Source organism: Hippocampus zosterae, chromosome 11 (assembly GCF_025434085.1).
Source record: "Hippocampus zosterae strain Florida chromosome 11, ASM2543408v3, whole genome shotgun sequence".
Classification (NCBI taxonomy): Eukaryota; Metazoa; Chordata; class Actinopteri; order Syngnathiformes; family Syngnathidae; genus Hippocampus; species Hippocampus zosterae.
The window spans coordinates 15,226,126-15,247,815 of NC_067461.1; the positions used below are offsets into that span (position 1 = coordinate 15,226,126).

General features: G+C 41.8%; 5 protein-coding genes across 8 annotated transcripts; 3 read left to right on the forward strand and 2 right to left on the reverse strand.

The window, feature by feature from the left end:
* Positions 1 to 1,357: 1,357 nt before the first annotated feature.
* Positions 1,358 to 3,753, forward strand: LOC127610379 (E3 ubiquitin-protein ligase TRIM58-like). 3 transcript variants are annotated; one of them, XM_052080500.1, is made up of 6 exons: positions 1,358 to 1,544; positions 2,153 to 2,386; positions 2,662 to 2,693; positions 2,787 to 2,929; positions 3,009 to 3,297; positions 3,468 to 3,753. In XM_052080500.1, exons 1-6 carry the CDS (start codon positions 1,482 to 1,484, stop codon positions 3,511 to 3,513), a joined length of 807 nt encoding a protein of 268 aa, XP_051936460.1. In that variant the 5' UTR covers positions 1,358 to 1,481; the 3' UTR covers positions 3,514 to 3,753. The 3 variants fall into 3 exon arrangements, with proteins under 3 accessions (XP_051936460.1, XP_051936457.1, XP_051936459.1); XM_052080497.1 differs by having other exon boundaries at positions 1,366 to 1,544; positions 3,009 to 3,753; XM_052080499.1 differs by having other exon boundaries at positions 1,366 to 1,544; positions 2,174 to 2,386; positions 3,009 to 3,753.
* Positions 3,754 to 5,317: 1,564 nt separating this feature from the next.
* On the forward strand, positions 5,318 to 9,958 carry LOC127610387 (hyaluronan-binding protein 2-like). The gene is made up of 13 exons (XM_052080526.1): positions 5,318 to 5,438; positions 5,918 to 6,053; positions 6,124 to 6,219; positions 6,329 to 6,439; positions 6,515 to 6,631; positions 6,724 to 6,834; positions 7,279 to 7,450; positions 7,540 to 7,631; positions 7,736 to 8,024; positions 8,102 to 8,244; positions 8,602 to 8,736; positions 8,874 to 9,019; positions 9,124 to 9,958. Exons 1-13 carry the CDS (start codon positions 5,379 to 5,381, stop codon positions 9,286 to 9,288), a joined length of 1,773 nt encoding a protein of 590 aa, XP_051936486.1. The 5' UTR covers positions 5,318 to 5,378; the 3' UTR covers positions 9,289 to 9,958.
* Positions 9,959 to 10,093: 135 nt separating this feature from the next.
* On the reverse strand, positions 10,094 to 12,327 carry LOC127610797 (nuclear factor 7, brain-like). The gene is made up of 4 exons (XM_052081239.1): positions 12,094 to 12,327; positions 11,994 to 12,016; positions 11,774 to 11,907; positions 10,094 to 10,692 (listed from the first exon to the last, which is right to left on the reverse strand). Exons 1-4 carry the CDS (start codon positions 12,325 to 12,327, stop codon positions 10,094 to 10,096), a joined length of 990 nt encoding a protein of 329 aa, XP_051937199.1.
* A 233-nt stretch (positions 12,328 to 12,560) lies between these two features.
* LOC127610798 (E3 ubiquitin/ISG15 ligase TRIM25-like) lies at positions 12,561 to 13,148 on the reverse strand. The gene has a single exon (XM_052081240.1). The coding sequence runs from the start codon at positions 13,134 to 13,136 to the stop codon at positions 12,561 to 12,563; it is 576 nt and encodes a 191-aa protein (XP_051937200.1). The 5' UTR covers positions 13,137 to 13,148.
* A 405-nt stretch (positions 13,149 to 13,553) lies between these two features.
* Positions 13,554 to 21,652, forward strand: LOC127610367 (delta-1-pyrroline-5-carboxylate synthase-like). Of its 2 annotated transcripts, XM_052080459.1 has the most exons (18): positions 13,574 to 13,692; positions 13,913 to 13,931; positions 14,155 to 14,262; positions 14,997 to 15,148; positions 15,241 to 15,390; positions 15,475 to 15,579; positions 15,682 to 15,840; positions 16,243 to 16,333; positions 17,814 to 17,938; positions 18,038 to 18,182; positions 18,283 to 18,356; positions 19,064 to 19,163; positions 19,393 to 19,613; positions 19,690 to 19,827; positions 19,906 to 20,101; positions 20,489 to 20,610; positions 20,697 to 20,979; positions 21,049 to 21,652. In XM_052080459.1, the coding sequence occupies exons 3-18, from the start codon at positions 14,166 to 14,168 to the stop codon at positions 21,228 to 21,230; spliced, it is 2,340 nt and encodes a 779-aa protein (XP_051936419.1). In that variant the 5' UTR covers positions 13,574 to 13,692; positions 13,913 to 13,931; positions 14,155 to 14,165; the 3' UTR covers positions 21,231 to 21,652. The 2 variants fall into 2 exon arrangements, with proteins under 2 accessions (XP_051936421.1, XP_051936419.1); XM_052080461.1 differs by lacking the exon at positions 13,913 to 13,931 and having other exon boundaries at positions 13,554 to 13,692.
* The last annotated feature ends 38 nt before the right edge of the window (positions 21,653 to 21,690 follow it).

Genomic DNA, 21,690 nt, shown 5'->3' on the forward strand with positions numbered 1-21,690 from the left:
AGCGAGACCATAGCTACTCACTGCCTCTTTCTGTGAACTTTGCGTTTCTCCGTCAAGCACATTTATCCTGGGTGAGAGGTTGTTTGAACACTTGGTGGCTTTTATTGACCCAATGGGAAAGTTTGCACATACTGTACACTCTTATTATATGTGGTCTTTCATTTGAAAACAGAATATTGTTAAAATGGCTTCATCCTGAGAGTAACAGATCAAACGACAAAAGAAAAAGTTAAAGTGGCGTATGTCTGTCAGAAGTTAGGTGTTATGTTTCGATGCACAAAGGTAAGTCAGACTTATTCAAAATATACTGAACACTACGAAAGTCATTCCACTTGTTAAGTACTTCTGTCCATTTTCCTCTGAATGAGATACGGCACAAAGTGTAAATACTCAATCTCAATTTCTCTGATGACAAATTACACTCATAGTAATATAACAGTGGTATAACAGTGACGTGCGTATGTTGACTGATTTCATTTAAACCAAAATCAAAAAAGGGTAAGACGGTAGAGGAATACAACCTTTCTTCAGTAAATTCCAATTATTGTAGACACCAGAAAAATTGTAGACACCCACAAAGTATCCCACTGGATATCTTCTATATTTTATCTTGCATTCCAGGATGCAAGGGGATAATGGGGAAATTTCCAAAACATATTTGTCAATAGCCATTTAAATGAAGCAATACGATTTGATTTATACTTTCCTTCCTGTAAATATATTTAACTTTAACGATAAATCAATATGTTTTAAATGACTTCCGACTCATTTTAATAGCTTTGGCCCATATTCTAAAAAATGGGAACCAAATATTGTATGGTAGAGTATAATTATATAATATATCCATCCATCCATTTTCCGACCCGCTTTCTCCTCACAAGGGCCATGGGGTGTGCTAGAGCCTATCCCAGCTGTTTCCGGCCAGTAGGCGGGAGACACCCTGAACCGGTTGCCAGCCAATCGCAGGGCACACAGAGACGAATAACTATCCGTCCTCACACTCACACTAAGGTACAATTTAGATTGCTCAATCAGCCTACCATGCATGTTTTTGGAATCTGGGAGGAAAGCGCAGTACCCGGAGAAAACCCACTCAGGCCCGGGGAGAACATGCAAACTCCACAGAGGAAGGCTGGACCCTTCGACCTCTGCACTGTGAGGTCGACGCGCTAACCAGTCGACCACCGACCCGCCCTCCTTTGTGACGCGGACTTGACTTGGACTTGTACCTCTGTGGCTCGAACTTGACTTGGACTCTATCATAAACGTGGGCATGACTACAGCCCTGTTGTCAAGCGCAACAATGACCAAACCGTCGTTGTATTATGATTACGGCTTGGTAGAGGTGTTCACAAAACATTTGCTCTGGTGCTGCGCCCGGGGAGCCCCAGTATGAACGTATTCATCCATCTGAGGGTATTGTACAATATTTGCATCGTTCTCTGCAGGAGTTGTTAAAAAGTCATCAAGAATGTCTAAAGATGCAGAGGGGGATGGTGAAGGACAGACAGACGAACCTGGCCGTGCAACAATCGGAAATCACTGTAAGTTCTCCATGGGAAGAGTCCCAAGTAGTAAAATTTTGCGAGAATATGAAGAAAAAATCTCAAAAGAATATTCCTTCATTTGTAATATTAGCCTCTGGTGTTCAGGTTGCTCACTTTACAGTGACCATTTTGCTTATCTCCAAATCCCAGTTTGGGAGTAGTTCAGATTGTGACCTGTGACCTGTGACCTGTGCCCTGACCCCACCCCCCGCCAAATTTACATGGTCATTCACACCCAAAAAGTGTCCCACTACTTTGATGACTTAAAAGCTGATTTTTGTGTTGTTGTTGGCAATAAACATGCTTTAACCTTAAAGAAAAACAAGCATTTAGAGCATAGTTGTCAAACTCAGGTCCCGGAGGGCCACTGCCCTGCATGTTTTCCAAGTCTCCCTGTTGCAACACACCTGATTCAAATGAACAGGTTCAATGTCAGGCTTCCGCAGAGCTTCCTGATGATCTGATCATTTGAATCAGGTGTGTTGCAACAGGGAGACTTGGAAAACATGCAGGGCAGCGGCCCTCCAGGATCCGAGTTTGACACCAATGATTTAGAGTGACTCTCGACATACTGTACACTGAACTGATGAGTGCTTGTACCTCAGAAAAAGTCCTACGTGATAAAGGAGAGCATAATAAGAAAACATCTGGAGATCCGAGCCATCCTGGACGAAGACCTGAGGACCACACTGTCCTACTTGGAGGCAGAGGAGCGTGCTGCTGTCTCAGCTCTGGACTGGCTCATGGAGGAGAACTGGTCTCTGATCCGGGAGATAGAGCAGGACCTGGCTGGGATCACAGTGACGCTCGACCACGAGGACTTGCATGCTCATGAAATGGTGAATGAGCATGGAATAGATTCTGGTACAAGTATATATGCTGAATTACAGGCAATACAGTGCACTAATATTGAGCACATCTGCTTCACTGTTCAGCTATTCAATTCTGCCTAGAGACTCCATATTTTATTTATTGATACTGTATATATTTTGAAGAGCTTTGCTGTTCCAGGGGTAATTCTAGTTAGATGTAGTTATTTTCACACTCCTAAAGCAGCATAAATAATGATGATATGCAGTACACTTCATTGTGTTATGATTTCCTTGCTTCTTAGTCAGACCACCAAGGTGCAGGGGTGATCGACAGGTATGTATCACCATCGCAATTAAACTGTGATAATGGAAAAAATATAATCAAAACGCTCGATTGTGACTCAACATCCTTCCATTTCTGATCCAGAGTGGCAGATGCACTCAGTAGGTTTGAGTGTTGCAGTGTGAGCTTGGACGCCACAAAAGCTGAGCAGATTCTCAGCCTCACCAACAACATGCTTCTACTCATCTCCTCCCTCACTCCTACCATGAAGAATCTTGCGAAAAGTTGTTAGTCTAACCACAAATTTGAGCGACCACAACTTCATTGTTTCTTTTCACCATATTGATACATAATATTAATCTCCAGATTCGAGCGACGTGTGCCTGGATCCAGACACAGCCCATCCCAAGCTGCTCATCTCTCCGAAAGGTGACAGTGTCACCTACACAGACGCATGGAAGGAGCTTCCTGAAGCCCCTTGCCGCTTTGACACCACTCTTAATGTCATCAGCTTGCAAAGCTTCAGCTCTGGCTGTCATTACTGGGAAATGGACGTGACTGGCAAGACTTACTGGGAGCTTGGCGTCACGTATCCCAGCATTCCGCGCAAGGGCATCGCTGAGGACTGCTGGCTGGGTCGCGGAGATGAGTCGTGGTGCGTGGAGTTTTTTGGTGGGGAGTATACAGCCTGGCACAGAGGGGTGCCCCATCGACTGCTTGTCCCAAAACACTTCTGTCGAATTGGAATTTTGTGTAATTTCCCAGCCGCGTCGGTGATGTTTCTGGGTGCAGACGATATGTCACCGCTGTTCTGCTTCTGTGCAGGGAGCTTCTCGGACAGCCTCCACCTGGCCTTGTGTCCTGGCCATGACCACAATGGAACCAATGCAAAACCTATTGTAATCTGTAATGCAACACCTCCAGCTCCACATATTTAACCTTGTACCAATCATTTATAAGGCACTTGGCACACATTGAAATGAAACCTTCCATCCATCCATTTTGTACTGTGTATCCTGCTGTGGATCACAGGTTAAGATGGAGACTATTCCAGGTGGTTTTGGATGCATCTTGCTAGTCGCCAGTCAGTCCCGGTGTACGTGTGTCATACTCCAAAAATTATTCACACACCTATGGGCAATTCAGTCTTTAATTCACGTAGTCCAGTGGTTAGCACGTCGGTTTCACAGTGCAGAGGTACCGGGTTCGATTCCAGCTCCGGCCTCCCTGTGTGGAGTTTGCATACTCTCCCCGGGCTTGCGTGGGTTTTCTACGGGTGCTCCGGTTTCCTCCCACATTCCAAAAACATGCGTGGCAGGCTGATTGAACACTTTAAATTGTCCCTAGGTGTGAGTGTGAGTGCGAATGGTTGTTCATTTCTGTGTGCCCTGCGATTGGCTGGCAACCGATTCAGGGTGTCCCCCGCCTACTGCCAGAAGACAGCTGGGATAGGCTCCAGCAACCCCCACGACCCTAGTGAGGATCAAGCGGCTCGGAAGATGAATGAATGAAAGGATACATGTTTTTGAAATGTGGTAGGAAACTAAACAACCTAGGGGAAAACTCTCACAAATCCCAGGCCAACATGCAGCTGAGATTCAATCCTGGAACCACAAACTGCGTGGCAGATATGCTAGCCGCTTCGCTCGCCCTTGGGAAAACATTGCAAGTCGTGTAATTCATTTGAAGTTTGAGTTATTGGCTGTTTTACCATTTCAGACTTTAAAATGAACTTTACAGTAAATGCTGCATGAACCACAATGAGAGTTTGTGGTCTGATGGTCTATCAACTGAGCTTCCAGAGGAATTCAAATAGTTAACAGACAGACTAAACATACTGTATGTCAGCCTCAGACAAGTCAGACAATATTTTCCAACCCCATTTGTGTTGTAAAAATAACAGTTATGCAAAGAGTTTAATACGCTGTATTGTTGAAGAACCTGGTGCTTGCGGTTCCTTGCTCACAATGTGATCAGTTTCATTTGGATATATACTTCCTTCTAAAAAGAATGCTTATGGTGGGACATTGCAACACAATGCCTTCTCATGTCTAACACTTCTGAATATTTAACAGTAGTTTGGTGGAACAAAACCATATAATAACATCACAAATCAGCTTGGTTTACCCACTAGACTGGATCATCATTAGGCTGCCCTAGATTTGGGGTGAAGTGAGTTTAAATAGCAGTGGTAGTTTATCTTGAGAGTCAGCCAGTGTGTGTAGATCCAAAGTCTACAGTCAAACAAATAAGTTCCTTGCAAATGAACTTTTCCCTGAGGCGCTGAAAATGAGGGTTGTAGGGGGACAGACATTCAATATTCCATGAGCCCACAACTGTAATGAAACAAAAACACATCTGAACCTAATACCAGTCATAATATTTCATTATCACTATGACGTGATTGTTGATTTTGATTTTGAAAATATGAGTTGATTTCAAAAAAAACTTCTTAGTCATTTGATTGGAAACTCAAAAAAAGTAAATAAAAATCTCACTATAAACAAAACTTGTACTTTGTTGTTGGTAATTAAATGTCCATAGTGTGATTCACCGAACAATATTGTGTTTGTGACTGCATATGAATCCTCAAAAGTATAGGAAAAAATCAATATCATTGACCGGCAAGATAAAGGCGAATCAAAGGTTAGTGTACAAAAGTTTACAAAAGTGAGAGCGATCTGCTGCCTGCCACATACTCTCATTTGTCTGCGTGTCCACTCATCTGCTGCCATCATGAACCTGAAGCTCCTCTTCTTTTGCCTCTTTCTTGCCGTGATCCTCATCCCAGCCGAAGTATGTATTCCCTGCTCACTTCTGGTGCTTAACTTATTATGGTGGGCTTTTTTCCTTTTGTTATGCCTTTTTCTTTTGAATAAAATGGAGCCATTCACCAGCCATAATAATGATGACTAATCTCAAACAGAGTTGCAACACTGCTGTAATTTTCAACGCTGGAAATGTTCCATAGAAAGTGGGACAGCAGCAAAATTGCAGGTTGATCTAAATCAGGGAGCTTGAATGGGTTTTTGTGTGTGTTTACACACCCAAAAATGATTATGACACTTACCATAAATGAAAAAGTTTAATAATGTTATGAAATGTCCTTTAATGGCAGAAATAATCTATTTTCCAAATGCCCCAAATTCTCTCGAAAAATGCCTTTGAAACTCCAAATTTCTATTTAACCATTGTAAAAAAATACACCCTCCCCCAAAAGAAGACACTTATTGTCATTCCCAATGGAAACATATTCAACATTTTTTTTTCTCCAGATGAAACCTAAAAACCATAATTGTACTCATGATCATGACCATGACCACGATCATGTTCACGTTCGTCGAGAAGTCAGGCATAGTAAACATGGAAACCGTGCAAAATGGAGAGAACGATTTACTGACATACTGAATGGTAAGTGATTCAAATTTCATGTTGTAGCATGTCACAGATGCATACGTTTATATCATGTCATCCTTCTGAGACCCGTTCTTTGGAATTTTGGATGGGGCTCTGGATGATGAAGATGACAACGACGATGACCCAAGTGAATGGCTCTATGACCTACAAGAGCCAGCAGGTGAGAAACACTGAACTGAAATGCTCTTCTTTCAGTCGTTCTTTTTTATGTGTCATGTGGTACATTTTTTAAACCATATCTCCATGGCCTACTCCTTCCTTTTCCTCAGGTCGATGTAACCCGAACCCTTGCCAAAATAATGGTGTCTGCAAGGAAAAAGGAAAACATAAATTTAAATGCGACTGCCCAAAACATTTCAAAGGAAGACGCTGCGAGAGAGGTTAGAAAGGATGTGTTGCATACAGCAAATGTGGTTTGCAAGAAATTAGTAATAAAAACACGATCAATGTTCCAGCACCAAAGTTTTGCAAGAGAGGTATCTGTGGCCGTGGTGAGTGCGTGGTGACTTCCACTCGACCTTTTTATGAGTGCAAATGCAAGCATCCCTTCCAGCCGCCATACTGTAAAACATGTAAGGAACCACTGCTCTATTCACTCACACCAATGGCCGAATTTGTAGAGAGTTGTTTAATTCGAGTACATTGTTGACTGCTTTTTCTACAGATAGTCTTTGTGAGCCGAATCCATGTAAGAATGGCGGAAGGTGCATCAAGGATGGAGATGACTTTGACTGCGAGTGTCCTTCGGGGTTCAGAGGTCGTTTCTGCCACGTTGGTAAGTGCCATTAAATGCTGTCATCACAAGCTGCTTCCACTAAACAAAATCAGAAACATCAGAAGTTTTTTCACACATTGGCTACACTGGTTCATAAATTGCACATCTGGTGTGCAAGTCATAGCCCGACAGTGGTAGTTATGTTACACAGGGCCAGTCAACAATTTAAATGAAAGCTAAACTCCACCGATTCTAAATCTTTCTACAGAGCAGAGATGAGACATATGCCTGATAGTGCTGTTGGACATTCTATTTGAATGTGTAACAGCTATGGGTGTGTTAAAGTAACAGTAGCTTTATGGCATTTACTTTTGTATGCCAGCGGACTTAAGCTATTGATAATGGCATTGATGCTGTATTTGAAAGTACTTACAACTAATCTTTATTGTTGAAGTCTGAATGTTATGGTTGAAATTATTGAAGTGGGACTGTTTTGATTCTCAGGCCCAAATGACTGTTATGACGATGATGGAGAGTCGTATCGTGGCACCGTGAGCGAGACAGTTAATGGCAACGAATGCCTCTATTGGAACTCTCACTTCATCCTGAAGAATGGAGTCGATCCTTTCAACTCATTTGAGGACAGTGATGGCCTTGGCCCTCACAACTTCTGCAGGTCAACTTTTTCTCAAAAGATGCTATTGAAAACGTCTACTTACCGCCGGGGGAGGCAAGGTGCTAAGTGAGATGTTTTCGATGCCCCAGGAACCCAGACGGCGACTTGACGCCATGGTGTTTCTTCAGAAGAGGGCAAAAGCTGCTGTGGAACTACTGTGATGTAAACGAGTGTTCTGAAGGTACGTCGACGTCAGTTGTTTGCATACGATTCTGTTATAAGTGCACATAGCACAAATCGAGTTGTTTTACTTGCCGAACTGTGAATTCCTCTGGGTGACAACAGAAGGAATGGTCCCTTCAGCGTCCCCAGACCAAAAGCCCACTCAGCCTCCGGAACCAAGTGACACCTCACCCACTATCGCACCATCTCGAAAACTGTTCAGCACTTGTGGGAAGCCTCAGCCAAAGAAAGTCGTAACCCGAATTTTTGGGGGATTGAAGGTATCCCCTGGAGCATTACCTTGGCAGGTGTCGCTGCAAGTGAGACCTAAGAGATCCACCCGGCAGTTCAAGCACATCTGTGGAGGTGTTCTTATTGAAAGCTGCTGGGTACTGACAGCCGGACATTGCATGTAAGAGCAATTTTGACAAGCACATTTTTTTAAAACACTGTAAACATTTCAGATGACATGTTGATGTGTTTGAACAGCGAGCGGGGATCTGACATGCAGGTGGTTATGGGAAGACTCTCCCTGGACACTGAGGAACCCACTGAACAGATCATTAATGTTGAAGAGGCTATTGTGCATGAGAACTACAGGGAGACTCCAGTATCAGTTCACAATGACATCGGTGAGCACTTTGATGCGACCTGCTGTCTCTACCAAATTCCTGTGGTTTGCACTTAACCCACACTTATTCACGGGTTTGTCTGCGGAACCTATGGTCAGCTATTCACATAAATAATAAATAACAAGATAATTGATGTCAAGGGAGTATGTTGATGCAATAAAATACATCTCCACTTTTCAAAATATTTGTATGACGGGGTTAAGTTTAGCCAGGGTTGTTCATGCATTTTTTCAAAAACAACCCGTGAGCCGTTTGGTTGACTTATATGTTCAGTTTGAAATAACACTAGAGTTTTTTGGGCTCATAGTTTGTATGTTAAATGTAACCTAATAACATACCACAACTATATTTGTACAGCATTGCTGCGACTGGAAAGCACTGATGGCATTTGTGCCAATGAGACCCAGTTTGTGAAGGCAGCCTGTCTGCCCGAAGAGCCGCTAGATGATGGGGAGGAATGTACCATTTCTGGATGGGGTGCCACTGAGGAATGTAAGTCCAATTATCTTCAAGTGAAATAATGATACATATATTCCACCTACATTCCAATGATTGATGAGGTTAAACGAATTTAAAATGCTTGTACACTTTGAAGGTGACGCACTCTCTTGTTCTATTTCTATTTGCAGCCGAATATGGTTCCAACCATTTGCTGGAGGCTAATGTTCTACTGATCAACCAAGCGAAATGCTCTGACAGCAACATTTATGGAACAGCTTTGGATAACACCATGTTTTGCGCTGGCCATCTAAAAGGAGGGATCGATTCCTGCCAGGTAAGTAAGGAGAAAATGAAAAACTAATACTCATACAGTGATTGACTAATTTAAATTGTTGGGCGTGGCTGCGGCTTTACTGTTGAGAACACTTGTTGTTTCAGGGTGATTCTGGAGGGCCGCTGACCTGTGAGCAGAACAATACCCATGTTGTTTATGGTTTGGTGAGCTGGGGAGACCAATGTGGACAGAAGAATAAGCCTGGGGTGTATGCACGGGTCTCTCACTTTCTGGACTGGATCAAATCAAAAATTCAAGCGTCATCTTAATAAGGAGCATCTACTGTATTACTGTGTCGAGTAGAACTTAGGGCTTGAACCTCACTCTTATGAGTCGGGTTTGGTGTTTGTGCAGTTGTCGTACTTTTTACTCTGAATGTAAGTATATATAACCCAGTCATGTACTTATAAGGATAACATCTTGAAGTGTTCTGCACATTTGGCAATGATGTGAAGCTTATAATGATGATGATGATGACCTACATAATAGCTTCTAAATGCCCGACACACAGCTTTACTTGTTTGGTTTAATTGATTAAAAATGACTTATGGAGGTAATTTTACTCAAAAGGTTCAATTTGGCTGTGTTCACACACATATACATAAAAGATCGATTTTATTAATCTATACGTGGACAAATGGGCACACAAGACCTCAAAATACAACTCAATAGGATGCCATCTCTCATTTTCTCTATCATCTATCAAGACGCGTGAAGATGCAGTGTCACACCTACATTGACGCTTAACTAGGTCGATTTTTCATACAGGTTGCCTGTGCAAGGTACACTGACATGTGACACCAAAGGCACAAATGACCTCGGTGCTGTGCTGAGGGTCATGTGGTGAAAAGAACAAGCAATGCATGAGTCATTAACTTGGTGAACTGTGTGACAGTAGTTTGTCCCAGAAATGAATACATTAAATATTTACAGTGTAAAGCGGTGTCAGTTACTTTCTCTAAGCATGTCAAATACCAAAATCAAACACGCAAACTTAATACTCATCTTATACAAGACTCAACATTATCTAACGTCCAACATCCTTTTTGTACTGTAATATGAGAAATGACAAAATCACTCGTCACCTCCATCTGTGCTGACGCTCCAATCCCAGGGATCCTTGATCCAAAACATGGTCAAGGGATGCCTGTTGAGACCATTTACATCAATGCAGGGGTTAAACATTGGGAAAATGGGCTCTTTGCACTCCACGCAGAACGAGTGAAGCAAACTCATGGTGTCTGCATTGTAGAACGACAGCTCCCCCTTGGGAAGATTTGCCAGTATGCCCAATTTTCTGACTTTCTTCCCAACTTGTAGTTGCTTCTCCTGGGTGTCGTGGCACGCCATGTACTGTCCATCACCGTGGTAGATGCACCAGGAAGTCTTATTCACACCCAGACCAGAGGGCCTTAGACTCAGACCAATATCTCCATTGACTGGACCAGTAGTCACACCGATCAGCCAATATGGTTTCTCCTGTACGATGACTTCCCAGTAGTGTTTGCCAGTAGTAAAACTCTTCTGAGCCAAGACGCTGTACTGGGAATCATATGGCTGAGTGATTGGAGCTCCACTGTCAGGTTGCACTCCCCAACACACTTGTCTCCCATCCTGGGATACCTCCAGCTTTGGGTGGGCTGTTTTCAAGTCGAGAGCAGGACAACCTATATCTGAAATGACAAATTGATATTCAGAACAGAATTATTAGGAAAATAAGTTGATTTTAGAATCTTTAATCAAATCTTCATCTTTTTCTTTTGGCTTGTCCTATTCGGGGTCAGCGCAGTGTGCATCCTCTTTTTGAAGACTCTCATGGATTCCCTCTGGGTCCACATCTATCAACCTTTCCTTAGGTCTTGGCTCTCTCGCCTGGAAGCTCCATCTTTGTCTTTCTCCTCACAATACACTCATAATATCTCCTCTAAATGTGTCCAAACCATCAAAGGTTGCCCTCAAATTCGGGGTGCCAATCTCAGCTCTGGTCTTCCTGTGTAGAATTTATATCTTCCCCCAGTGCTTGTGTATGAGACCCTAATGACGATGAGTACTATAGAAGATGGATGAAAGGCATGGACAGCTTGTCCTCATTAGGGTCTTGTGTCAGCTGGAGCCAAGCCTGGCTGGATTTGGGTTGAGAGGCGGGGGTACACACTGGACTGGTCACTAGCCAATCACAGGGCGCATATAGACAAACAACTATTCATACCCACATTGACCTCTGGACAATTTAGTCTTCAAATCAGCTAACTTGCATGTTTTCAGAGAAACCTAATCAAGATACAGAGAGACAACACACACACACACGCACAGGACGGTGGAGAAATGCAAACTACAAGTTCATTGTTTTACCAAGCAAATGCCCCATTGGGCACAACGTTGCAGTACGTACTTAAAAAAGCAACTACAGAGCACAAAATAGATGATAACAGATATTTTTAACTCCAACAAGAAAGTACAACTCTACCAACACCTCCTGTACTCTCTCCATGCTGTGTGTGCCAGGCGTTTTCAAATTGTGAGGAGTTTTAGTTCATTGTAGTTGTATTTTATTATTTTATACAGCGGATACATTTATATGGCACTTATGGCTATCGAAATAACATTGCCTATACAGTTCAAAAGATGATACGAATATATTCATTAACATTATTTACTGTGGGTAAAATATTGTGAAACTTGTATAACCTGGAAGTCGACGTCCAGCATGTGTCAGATTTTGGACGTTCCACTGGAAAAGATCATTTTACTTACAGGACCACATTCGAGGTAAGTGTTGCGACAGAGCCACTGACAGGTCATCCACCAGCTTTTCTACTGTTCTCATTTTGTCAGGCTCGCACAGTTCTCTGTCCATTTGCTGAATGGGTGCCAAACTTGGAGGGCCACTTCAATCAAACAGAAACACAATCACACGTCAAAAGAAATATCCATCAATTATGACAATGAAAACATGAATGACAAATATACTAACCACAAATTCTGAGCGGTGATTTGCTGGAAAAAGAAAACAAAACTAGCTTATGCACTTGAAGTGTGACCATGACATTGGAGCAAAAGATGTTTCCACCTACCCGTATGAAGCTCAAGTCATGTGTTTCTTCTAAGAGTAGTTTACTGGAAACTCTGAGTTTGTCTATCTCCTTGATGCGTTCCTCCACGATTCCTCTCTGCGCTTCCAGCCACTCGCTCATGCATTCCTCTTCTGCATCAATGATCTGCGTCATCAGACGCTCGTCGCCATCCAGCACAACACGGATCCTGTTGTACTTGTCTGAGATTCTCTCTCTGAAATCCGCTGCAGACATCTGAAATGATTATTTAATTATATGAAATGCTAAAATATAGATTCACAAAATTATTTTACAATGACTGTACCATTGTTTGCGTATACATGAACTCCAAGTCTTTAATAGCATTCTCTGCTTCGCATCTCATCTGCAGCAGTTGTTTGACAGTTCTCTCCAACATGCTCTGAAACAGACATACGACTCGTTCTTTTGCATAGAATCCGGGCATAGAAATATGCAAAGCAAACCCATTATTTAATGACCTTTAAGTCTGTGCAGGCTTCATGTAGTCGGGCTGCTTTGTGATTCTTGTGTGCACCAACCAGGACACACAGACAGCAAACAGGGACTCTCTCCTCCAAGCAAAAGAACTTCAGCTCATCACGGTGCTCCTTGCATTTTAAAGACAGCAGATCCTGTGTCACCTCCACCACGGTGTGCTCCCTCAGTACAGACCTTTGCTGGTGCAACAATGCATGGGCCTGGCACAAAGAGGCGTCACAGGTCAGGCAGGTCCGAATAGCTTCTGATGGCGCCGCAATACAGTGGTCGCAGAGGATTACTGATGAAGATTTGGTTTCTGTCCGTGGCGACGACGTCAATGATTTAATAATGAAATCATTCACTTTGCTTTGTAGGCTTGCATCTATCTCCAGGGTGATGTTGGATGGTAGCAGGATCTGACACTCTGGGCAGAAAAAAGGACCATCTTCACAGACAGCCTGGATGCAGGTCAGACAAAAATCATGTCTGCATGGGAGTTTGACAGGATCTGTGAAAAAATCCTGGCAGGCAGGACACTTCAGAGTTTCTTCAACAGTCCCCATAGCTCTACTTGGACCTGCTATGGTGGCTCAGTGAGAAAGTCTGGTGCAGCATGTCCTGCTCATGAATGTTTCACAGGCCTCTTTCTGCATGCACAGGCAATCACGTGCATCAGTATCACCTTACGAAAAATGTCCTGATATTTTTCCGTTTATTGGACTGGCTCACTCCAGCAAAACAAATGGATTTATGTGGAGCAAAGCTTTAACATTGAACCAGCAAAAAAAAGTAATTATATATATATATAATATATATATATATATATCTCGCAAAGTTTTTTTTCCTTCCATGTCCCCTTAGGGGCTCCGTACCGTAGCTGTTCGATTCTCGTAGTTGCGTCATTTTTTTGCGTACGCTCAATGACTCCCAAGTGCGCGGTGCTGCGTAACCAAAAAAACTCATACGCAAAAATCATTTGTGAATTGCAGTCTCGTCGTTCTAACCGTAAACGTAGGCTGTGGATGTGGCAGCAAAGTGCCGACAGTCGATTACGTGTCTTTGCTCCAGAAGTTTAACCAAGTGTACTTAGGCTAGGTTTCTTGATTTGATCTCTGTGAGGTAAGGACTGACTTATTTTTTTTTCTTTTTCTTCTTGCACTCTGCTTGTGTCGGCAAAATAACTTGTTAAGCTAATGCTAAGCTAGCTAACATATGCAAACCTTTGCATGTTTAGAATAATGTGCAAGCTGCTTCTGTTATTGCACCAAGAGATGTATTCTTTTGAGCTGCACCCACTGTCTTGATATTGTGAGTCAATATATTTTGTTTACTTTTGCAGGCCATCAACATCCTGATCGGTAGGTTACTGTCAATTTATTTTTGTCAAGTTCAAGCAGCATCACTGTTATTCAGATTTAAAAAAAAAACATCCATCCACCACCCACCTCTACCGCGTTTCCCTATTAGGGTCGCGTGTTAGCTTATGCCTGTCCCAGACATTCCCAAAAAGTATTTAACCCAGTAAACCACGTGTCCTATATTAAATGGGCATTTCTCTGTGTTTGTCACACTTGATTTTAGGTTTCGGTGCCATGTTTGCCAGACTGCACTTGTGCTCTCACTTGCCACCCAGAATTCGGCAAGTGAAAGTCAATCCTGCCTCTCTCAGAGCATTTTCTCAAGCCAAGTGTGAGTAACACACATCTCGTCCTGTAGCTGATAACAGACTTTGCTGCATTCTCATTGACCGCAACCATAGGGCCTGCAGACATGCACAATATTACTGTTTTTTTTCCACTTGTTAGCAAGTAATATACCCAAAATGTCATATTTGTGTTCATCTAATTAATTTTTTGATACATGCTGATATTTTTTTCTGATGTGCACTAGACTCGAGAGAGAGACGGAGAGAGAGAGAGCACAGAGATGAAACGGAATTCACATTTGATATCATGATTAAATCATGACCAAAGTTATTCTCATTATCACTGTGCTGTATTGCTAGAAGAAATGTAAATTAAAAAAAAGACAGGTACATGCTCTAATATTGCAACTTGTTTTATTTTGAACATAAACACTTTAGAATCGAAAACCCTATGTACTTTTTGACATTCAAAATTGGAAACCCGTATGAATTCTCACACCTGTAAGACACCATGAAATGTAGTTACAGTGATTAAAAGCATACAGTGTTTTCAGTTACCATATATTTCTGTCAATAAATTAACACATGGGTGCACAAAAACAATTAAAAGGGAATCACAAATGTTTATTCTCCATCATAAGGATCTGAGTTGAGCTGCCAGTATTCAAAAGTATTTTACTCATTAATTGAAGTGGACTTTATTCAATCTTTTGTTGCTCACAGTTTACCAGTAAACCGTTAACTCTTTCATCCCTGAATCCCTCCAATGCATTTACAGTCTCGCACCCTCGCTCCCATGGCAAGTCTTTTGCCCATCGCAGTGAGTTGAAGCAAGCCAAACGCATTGTGGTCAAACTAGGGAGTGCTGTGGTGACGCGAGGAGATGAGTGCGGCCTGGCATTGGGACGGCTGGCCTCCATTGTTGAGCAGGTAATGCACCATTTAACTTGTTGATCCCTATCCTTGTGTTCCTAAGGAGTCAATTTCATTCAAGATTCATTATAATTCTTGTATCCTGTCAGGTGGCCATGCTGCAGAATCAAGGGAGGGAGATGATGATTGTCACTAGTGGTGCTGTGGCATTTGGGAAGCAGAGATTAAGACATGAAATCCTGCTCTCTCAAAGTGTCAGACAAGCTTTACATTCAGGCCAGAACCAGCTGAAGGAAATGGTGATAGTCAACTTTATTAGATATGCGTCTGCTTAATAGAAGATGAAAACTAATGAAGATGACTTTTTAATTTTTTTTTTGCAGGCAATTCCAGTTTTGGAGGCAAGAGCTTGTGCAGCTGCTGGACAGAGCGGTCTTATGGCGTTGTATGAAGCCATGTTTACTCAGTATAGCATCTGCACCGCACAAGTATGCACCTTAGGGTTTTTTATTTTTAGTTGTCTTCACTGGAAGCAGTTTGAAAGAAGTGACTGTCACTAAAGGCTTTGTAACGTGTGTTCACTTCTGCAGATTTTAGTCACAAACTTGGATTTTCATGACGAACAGAAGCGGCGCAACCTAAACAGCACTCTTCTTGAACTTCTGCGGATGAATATTGTCCCCATCATTAACACCAATGATGCTGTCGTTCCCCCTCCGGTTCCCAGCAGTGACCTACAGGGAGTAAATGTAGGTACTGTGTGAAGGACGTGCTGGGAATGCTCAGTGTGGTCCAGGTTGCGTGTGGGGATGTCCTAAGGAATGCATCAAATGAAATACCTTACACTATGTTTCTACCCATTGCAACATTCACTTCCAAGGCATATGCATTTTAATTTTTTCCCTCAGGGATTGTAATTGTGTGTTTACTTTGGTGATATTTCAGTCTTTTTCCCCTTTAAACTACATAGTAAACATTTCCGCTTATGTTAGCTCAAAAGGGATGAACTTCGAACTACTTAATGATACTTGCTAGCTTTTTGCTGTGTAGTACCATCTAATTATTTTTTTCCAAACTACATTTGCAGCAGCTCATAGTCTGATTTTTTTTTCTTCTTGATGGCCTGTCCAAACTGATTTTGTACGTTTCAGGTAATAAGCATCAAAGATAATGACAGCTTAGCTGCCCGTCTGGCTGTTGAAATGAAAGTGGACCTCTTGATTGCCCTCTCGGATGTTCAAGGTGCAGAATTACCAGATTATTGTTATAAATTTACAGTTCAATACTTCATAAAAATGTCTCAGAACTTTGACAATCTTGTTATTATTTGGTAAAATTATGAGCGATGTCCCAATCACGCTTTTTTAATTACCATCGTCCAAATTCGAGTCTTCAATTTTAAGTTTGTGCTGATACCATGTCCCTGTCCGATACTTCACTCCATTCAGAAAAAAAACCTAACATACAGTACATCAGATTCTTCTCCAATTAATATAGAAATATACAGACAGATATGTATGTACAACAATTTGTATGTTATAGGTTTTATCATGTCATTGTTTTTGTACTGAAACTCTCAGGGGTTTTTAGCATTAAAATGATCAATTATCATTTACGCTAATCGAATATTAGCTTTAAACCGAATAAATATCAATGTGGAGGACGCTTTATAAGAATGTATTTTCATATAATCACCTGAGATTGCAAATGGCACCAATTTGGTGGAATTGCCCATACAGGACAAGCGTTAACATAGAATGAGGACATGCTCTCTTAGTGTATGTTTGATTGATTCAGTGCTAAACAATACATTTACATCATTATTTAGAGGCCCGTGCAGGTTAAAATGAAGAGTCCATGCAGCCATGTAGTTTTTTGGTACTTGTGTGACTTCTCTCATCTCGAAACGACACTATTGATTTATGACCTCATTAAATGTAACCATGGGGGATCTAGCTTTTTCCTCAGCAAATAATTTACCCTCATTAAACTTCTATTTGAGGTGAACTCATTTGGAAGTGTCACACCCGTCCCAAACCTGTCCGTCGCTCTCGCAACTCTTTGATGATGCCGTTTAGCGAGGAGGCTTCTTTATAGCACGCTAGGCAGACGTGTTTTAGAGTATCTTGCGGCTTGTCCGCCGCTCTGCTCCTACAACAAGGGAACAGAGCGGCGGGAGTAGGTGTCAGTGAGTGAGCGAGTGAGTACCTCAACTAAAATGAATAAATAACAAAAACATAACATTATACTGTATTGTATACAACTACGCTATTATGTAGCATTTGGTAAGATATTTGCACATTTGGATTATTTTGTAGCTTGTTGATCTTTAAAAATGAATAAAACGTATATATTTTTTCACCCGATTCTGGATCAGTTGAAAATGGCGTGATCAGCCGAATTTCAGATGACGTGATTGGATTGGAACATCCCTAAAAAATTACATATACACGTTATGGGTTTCATCTGGGTGCTAATTCCTATTCCCACATTCCAAAAACAGGTATGGTAGCTTTATTGAAGGAACTAAATTGATTTGAATGTAAGTGTAAATAGTTGTTTATCTACTGTACATACAAGTCAAGTCAACTGTATTTATAGAGCACTTTCATATACAGTATATGCCCTGCTCTTAACTGCCAATCACTTCAGGTTGTGCCTCATTTACCACCCAAAATCAGGTGGTATTGCTCCAGCTCACCCGCGACCTTTTCTTTTACAGGCCTATATGACAGTCCACCTGGGACAGATGATGCTAAACTCATTGATATCTTCTATCCTGGAGACCAACAATCAGTCACTTATGGAACCAAATCTAGAGTTGGCATTGGTGGCATGGAAGCCAAGGTTGACGCAACATACAGAATGCTTCATCACAAATTGTATGTGGAATTAATTAAATAAAGGGGGACGCTAGATTAAATTCCTTAATTTTTTCTTATACAGGTCAAAGCAGCCTTGTGGGCACTACAAGGTGGGTCATCTGTGGTCATTGCCAACGGCACGGACCCCAAAGTCACAGGCCATGTCATCACTGACATTGTGGAGGGGAAGAAAGTCGGCACCTTCTTCTCTGAAGTAAAACCAGCAGGTGCATTGAACTCGATACAATTGGAAATGGTTCATGATTATGCATTTTGATCACGAGTGCTGTAAATATTTGCTGTTCATACCACAAATCTCACCATCAGGTCCCACTGTGGAGCAACAGACCGAGATGGCTCGTCATGCTGGAAGAACTTTGGCTTCACTGCTGCCGGAGCAGGTGAATATCTCCCTTCCTCATTAATTTCATGGTTAAAAATCCCATCTCGCTATTAATAATGTGCCATGGCAGAAGCGCATCTATAAGAGATGCTTGTCAACCTGATAACTGTTGGGATGCCTTTGAAAAAAGCAACGAACCCCAAAACCTGTGCTATTACAGTGGAATCTCAGTTCACAAACTTAATTCATTGTATTGTTTTGGAATAGAATCCGTTTTTCCCATGAAAATGAATGGACCTGATGTGTTCCATTCGCAGCATTAACTAAGTGTACAACTACTTCAGTTTCAACCCCTGTGAGCCAGAGCAATATTTGTTTTGTTTGTAAACTGATCTTCATGAACAGAGGTGTTTTGTGAAGCAAATAGGGGGCCGCATTTCTCAATATAACTCGATTTGATCTCGATACATGAGGTGAGATCCGATTTGATTTTAAAGTGTAAGGATTTATCTCTGGTTGACACGGTGCGATTAAGATTGCATTTGATAGAAATCAATTTGTCAGTATTGGAAACATTTTCTTTCAGAGATATACTGTAGCTCTCCAATAAAAGACAATTCACTATGTATCTTAATATATTTTAAAGTGGAATGATTCCATTCGATTTTATGCACTCACATCTTTTAAATCTAAACGTAATTTCAGGTTCGAATCAATCCTGGTTTCGTTGCATGTACACATCGTGCACATTTTATGCGTTTCTAGAGAGGAGAAATCATCTGCAGTCTTGCCGAGTTGCTTACAGAGAAGAAGGATGAGATTCTCAGTGCTAACAAGAGAGACATGGAGATGGCAACATCGTCAGGTAAAGATGACAAACGGGTCACATGGATGATTAAAGTCCACCTACGCATGTGAGCCACAGACTTAAAGATGTGTCAGTTAGTGAAACTCATTCAAACTCAGCAGCTTCGGTTGTGGTATCAGTCTGCGTGTAATTGGATTGCACATAATAAAAGAAATCTCCATGTGAATCGACTAAATCTGGCATTTTAAAATAGTTCTCCTCATGCGTTCACTGCAATTCTTCACAGGCCGTTTCTCCCAGGCTCTGATCGACCGGTTGAGTCTGTCAACAGCTAAACTTAACAGCCTCGCCATCGGCCTGCGTCAACTGGCCATCTCATCAAGGAATAGTGTGGGGCGGGTGCTGCGGAGGACCAGGATTGCAAACAACTTGGAGTTGGAGCAGATTACTGTCCCCATTGGTGTCCTGCTGGTTATCTTTGAGTCACGTCCTGACTGTCTCCCACAAGTAATTAGCACTTGAGTCTTTTAGTGCTCATGATTCTGAATCTTGATTAAAATTGTATCTGTCATGTGTGTTTCAGGTTTCAGCTTTGGCTATTGCAAGTGGAAATGCTTTGCTGCTGAAGGGAGGCAAGGAAGCTTCCAACACCAACAGAATTCTGCATCAGCTCACGCAAGAAGCACTTTCCATTCATGGAGTGGCAGATGCTATTCAACTGGTGAGATTGAACAGGTTAAATTATATACACGCGGCCACATGGGATGAATATCTTGTTTTCATTTATTGTACTTTGCAGGTTAGCACACGAGAAGAAGTTGAAGATTTATGCAGACTGAATAAGATCATTGACCTGATCATTCCGAGAGGTTCGTCCCAATTGGTACGAGACATCCAGAGAGCAGCAAAGGGTATTCCTGTACTTGGCCACAGCGAAGGTGTCTGTCATGTCTACATTGACAGTGAAGCAAGCATTGATAAAGCTGTTGACATTGGTATGTATTCCCTTTGTGTATTTATTTAGTCATATTTTAGCTACAGTTGGCTTTTAAGACTTGTGTGTGTCATATTGTATCTCATCGTGTTCTTGTATCTGACAGTGCCCCTAAAAGTCAGTTTTTCCATTGCTTTCTGTTGGTCAAAAATAATTTGTGGCATGGCTTAAGAGTGACATCTATTTGGTTTACTGTTTGCATACTATAGCCTTTAAAATGTAAAGGCCTGCACAAACAATCATTATCCAAGTACCTGCCCACTTTATGGTTGTCACACACTCAACTCGGGAAAAATGCTCGGCAGCGACTAGGCCAACCTCAGCGGCATGCGACCTTTAAGTGTTTGACAACAAACTTATATTTGTACATGTATGCATTTGATTCCAGTCCGAGACTCTAAATGTGACTACCCTGCGGCCTGCAACGCCATGGAAACCCTCCTCATCCATAGAGACTTGTTGCGAACTCCAATATTTGACCAGATCATCGATATGCTCAGGACAGAACATGTACGATAAATGTTAATTCGCTTTCCCATATTTATAAAATAACAAAGCAAAACAATTACTCTAATTTCCCATTTTCATTTCTTCAGGTAAAGATACACGCTGGTCCCCGGTTTGCATCATTTTTAACGTTCAGCCCATCTGAGGTGAAGTCCCTGCGGACGGAGTACGGGGATCTAGAGTGCTGTATCGAAGTGGTGGACAGTATGCAGGATGCTGTGGAGCATATTCATAAATACGGCAGCTCCCACACCGATGTCATTGTGACAGAAAATGAAGAAACAGCTGAACAGTTCCTACAACAAGTGGATAGTGCATGCGTATTTTTCAACTCAAGCTCTCGCTTTGCTGATGGCTACCGCTTTGGTCTAGGTATTGATATAACATTATAATTAGAGTTTTTTTTTATGGTGAAAGTCAATTGATTATTTACATTTCCAGGTGCTGAGGTGGGGATTAGCACAGCACGCATCCATGCCAGAGGTCCAGTGGGTTTAGAGGGGCTACTGACCACCAAATGGGTCCTTCGAGGAGAAGGACATTCTGTGGCCGACTTCTCTGAGCAAGGAAGTATGAAATACCTTCATGAAAACCTCCCTGTTCCCCAGGGGAGCTTCAACTAGGCTCCTGCCCAAACTCATATCAATGACTCAAGATGTCAGCCGGATCCTAAGGTTTGTGTCTGAAAGTAGCACTGAGCTGCTATCGCTTCATTTCTTGTAAAAAGAAAATTCAAGTGTTAACAGAACAAAGGCTACTTATATCAAATTATGGTTTTTGAAAACTTGCACATATTGTGACTGTTTATATTTCAAATAAATTATAACCAAACATGCAGGATACACCCGGCAATTTATATTTTTTCACAGTGATGAAAAGGTAATCACTGACACAGTGGGGATTTTTAACTTATTTTTCTACAAACTATATCATTGCTTTTTGGAATTTACTGTAAGGGATTTTGCAGTTCTGCATTGCAGATTTGTTTAGCGGACGATCCTCCTGTTCGCGATTATTTGAATTAATACCCACTATGATAATGTGATCGATTTATCCTGTTGTTTTATGCCTGTAGGTTATTGT

What these genes read in the sequence shown, in the direction of transcription:
- LOC127610798 (XM_052081240.1), bottom strand. Translation starts at nt 13,136, where the DNA reads ATGGGGACTGTTGAAGAAACTCTGAAGTGTCCTGCCTGCCAGGATTTT.
- LOC127610379 (XM_052080497.1), top strand. Translation starts at nt 1,482, where the DNA reads ATGCAGAGGGGGATGGTGAAGGACAGACAGACGAACCTGGCCGTGCAA. An exon ending in TGCAACAATCGGAAATCACT is followed by an intron (nt 1,545 to 2,152) that starts GTAAGTTCTCCA and finishes CTTGTACCTCAG; the next exon opens with AAAAAGTCCTACGTGATAAA. An exon ending in ACTTGCATGCTCATGAAATG is followed by an intron (nt 2,387 to 2,661) that starts GTGAATGAGCAT and finishes CTTGCTTCTTAG; the next exon opens with TCAGACCACCAAGGTGCAGG.
- LOC127610367 (XM_052080461.1), top strand. Translation starts at nt 14,166, where the DNA reads ATGTTTGCCAGACTGCACTTGTGCTCTCACTTGCCACCCAGAATTCGG. An exon ending in TGCCCTCTCGGATGTTCAAG is followed by an intron (nt 16,334 to 17,813) that starts GTGCAGAATTAC and finishes TTTCTTTTACAG; the next exon opens with GCCTATATGACAGTCCACCT. An exon ending in TGATAAAGCTGTTGACATTG is followed by an intron (nt 20,102 to 20,488) that starts GTATGTATTCCC and finishes ATTTGATTCCAG; the next exon opens with TCCGAGACTCTAAATGTGAC.
- LOC127610797 (XM_052081239.1), bottom strand. Translation starts at nt 12,327, where the DNA reads ATGTCTGCAGCGGATTTCAGAGAGAGAATCTCAGACAAGTACAACAGG. An exon ending in ATGACTTGAGCTTCATACGG is followed by an intron (nt 12,017 to 12,093) that starts GTAGGTGGAAAC and finishes TTCTTTTTCCAG; the next exon opens with CAAATCACCGCTCAGAATTT. An exon ending in ATCACCGCTCAGAATTTGTG is followed by an intron (nt 11,908 to 11,993) that starts GTTAGTATATTT and finishes GTTTGATTGAAG; the next exon opens with TGGCCCTCCAAGTTTGGCAC.
- LOC127610387 (XM_052080526.1), top strand. Translation starts at nt 5,379, where the DNA reads ATGAACCTGAAGCTCCTCTTCTTTTGCCTCTTTCTTGCCGTGATCCTC. An exon ending in GGCCCTCACAACTTCTGCAG is followed by an intron (nt 7,451 to 7,539) that starts GTCAACTTTTTC and finishes TCGATGCCCCAG; the next exon opens with GAACCCAGACGGCGACTTGA. An exon ending in ATCAGTTCACAATGACATCG is followed by an intron (nt 8,245 to 8,601) that starts GTGAGCACTTTG and finishes ATATTTGTACAG; the next exon opens with CATTGCTGCGACTGGAAAGC.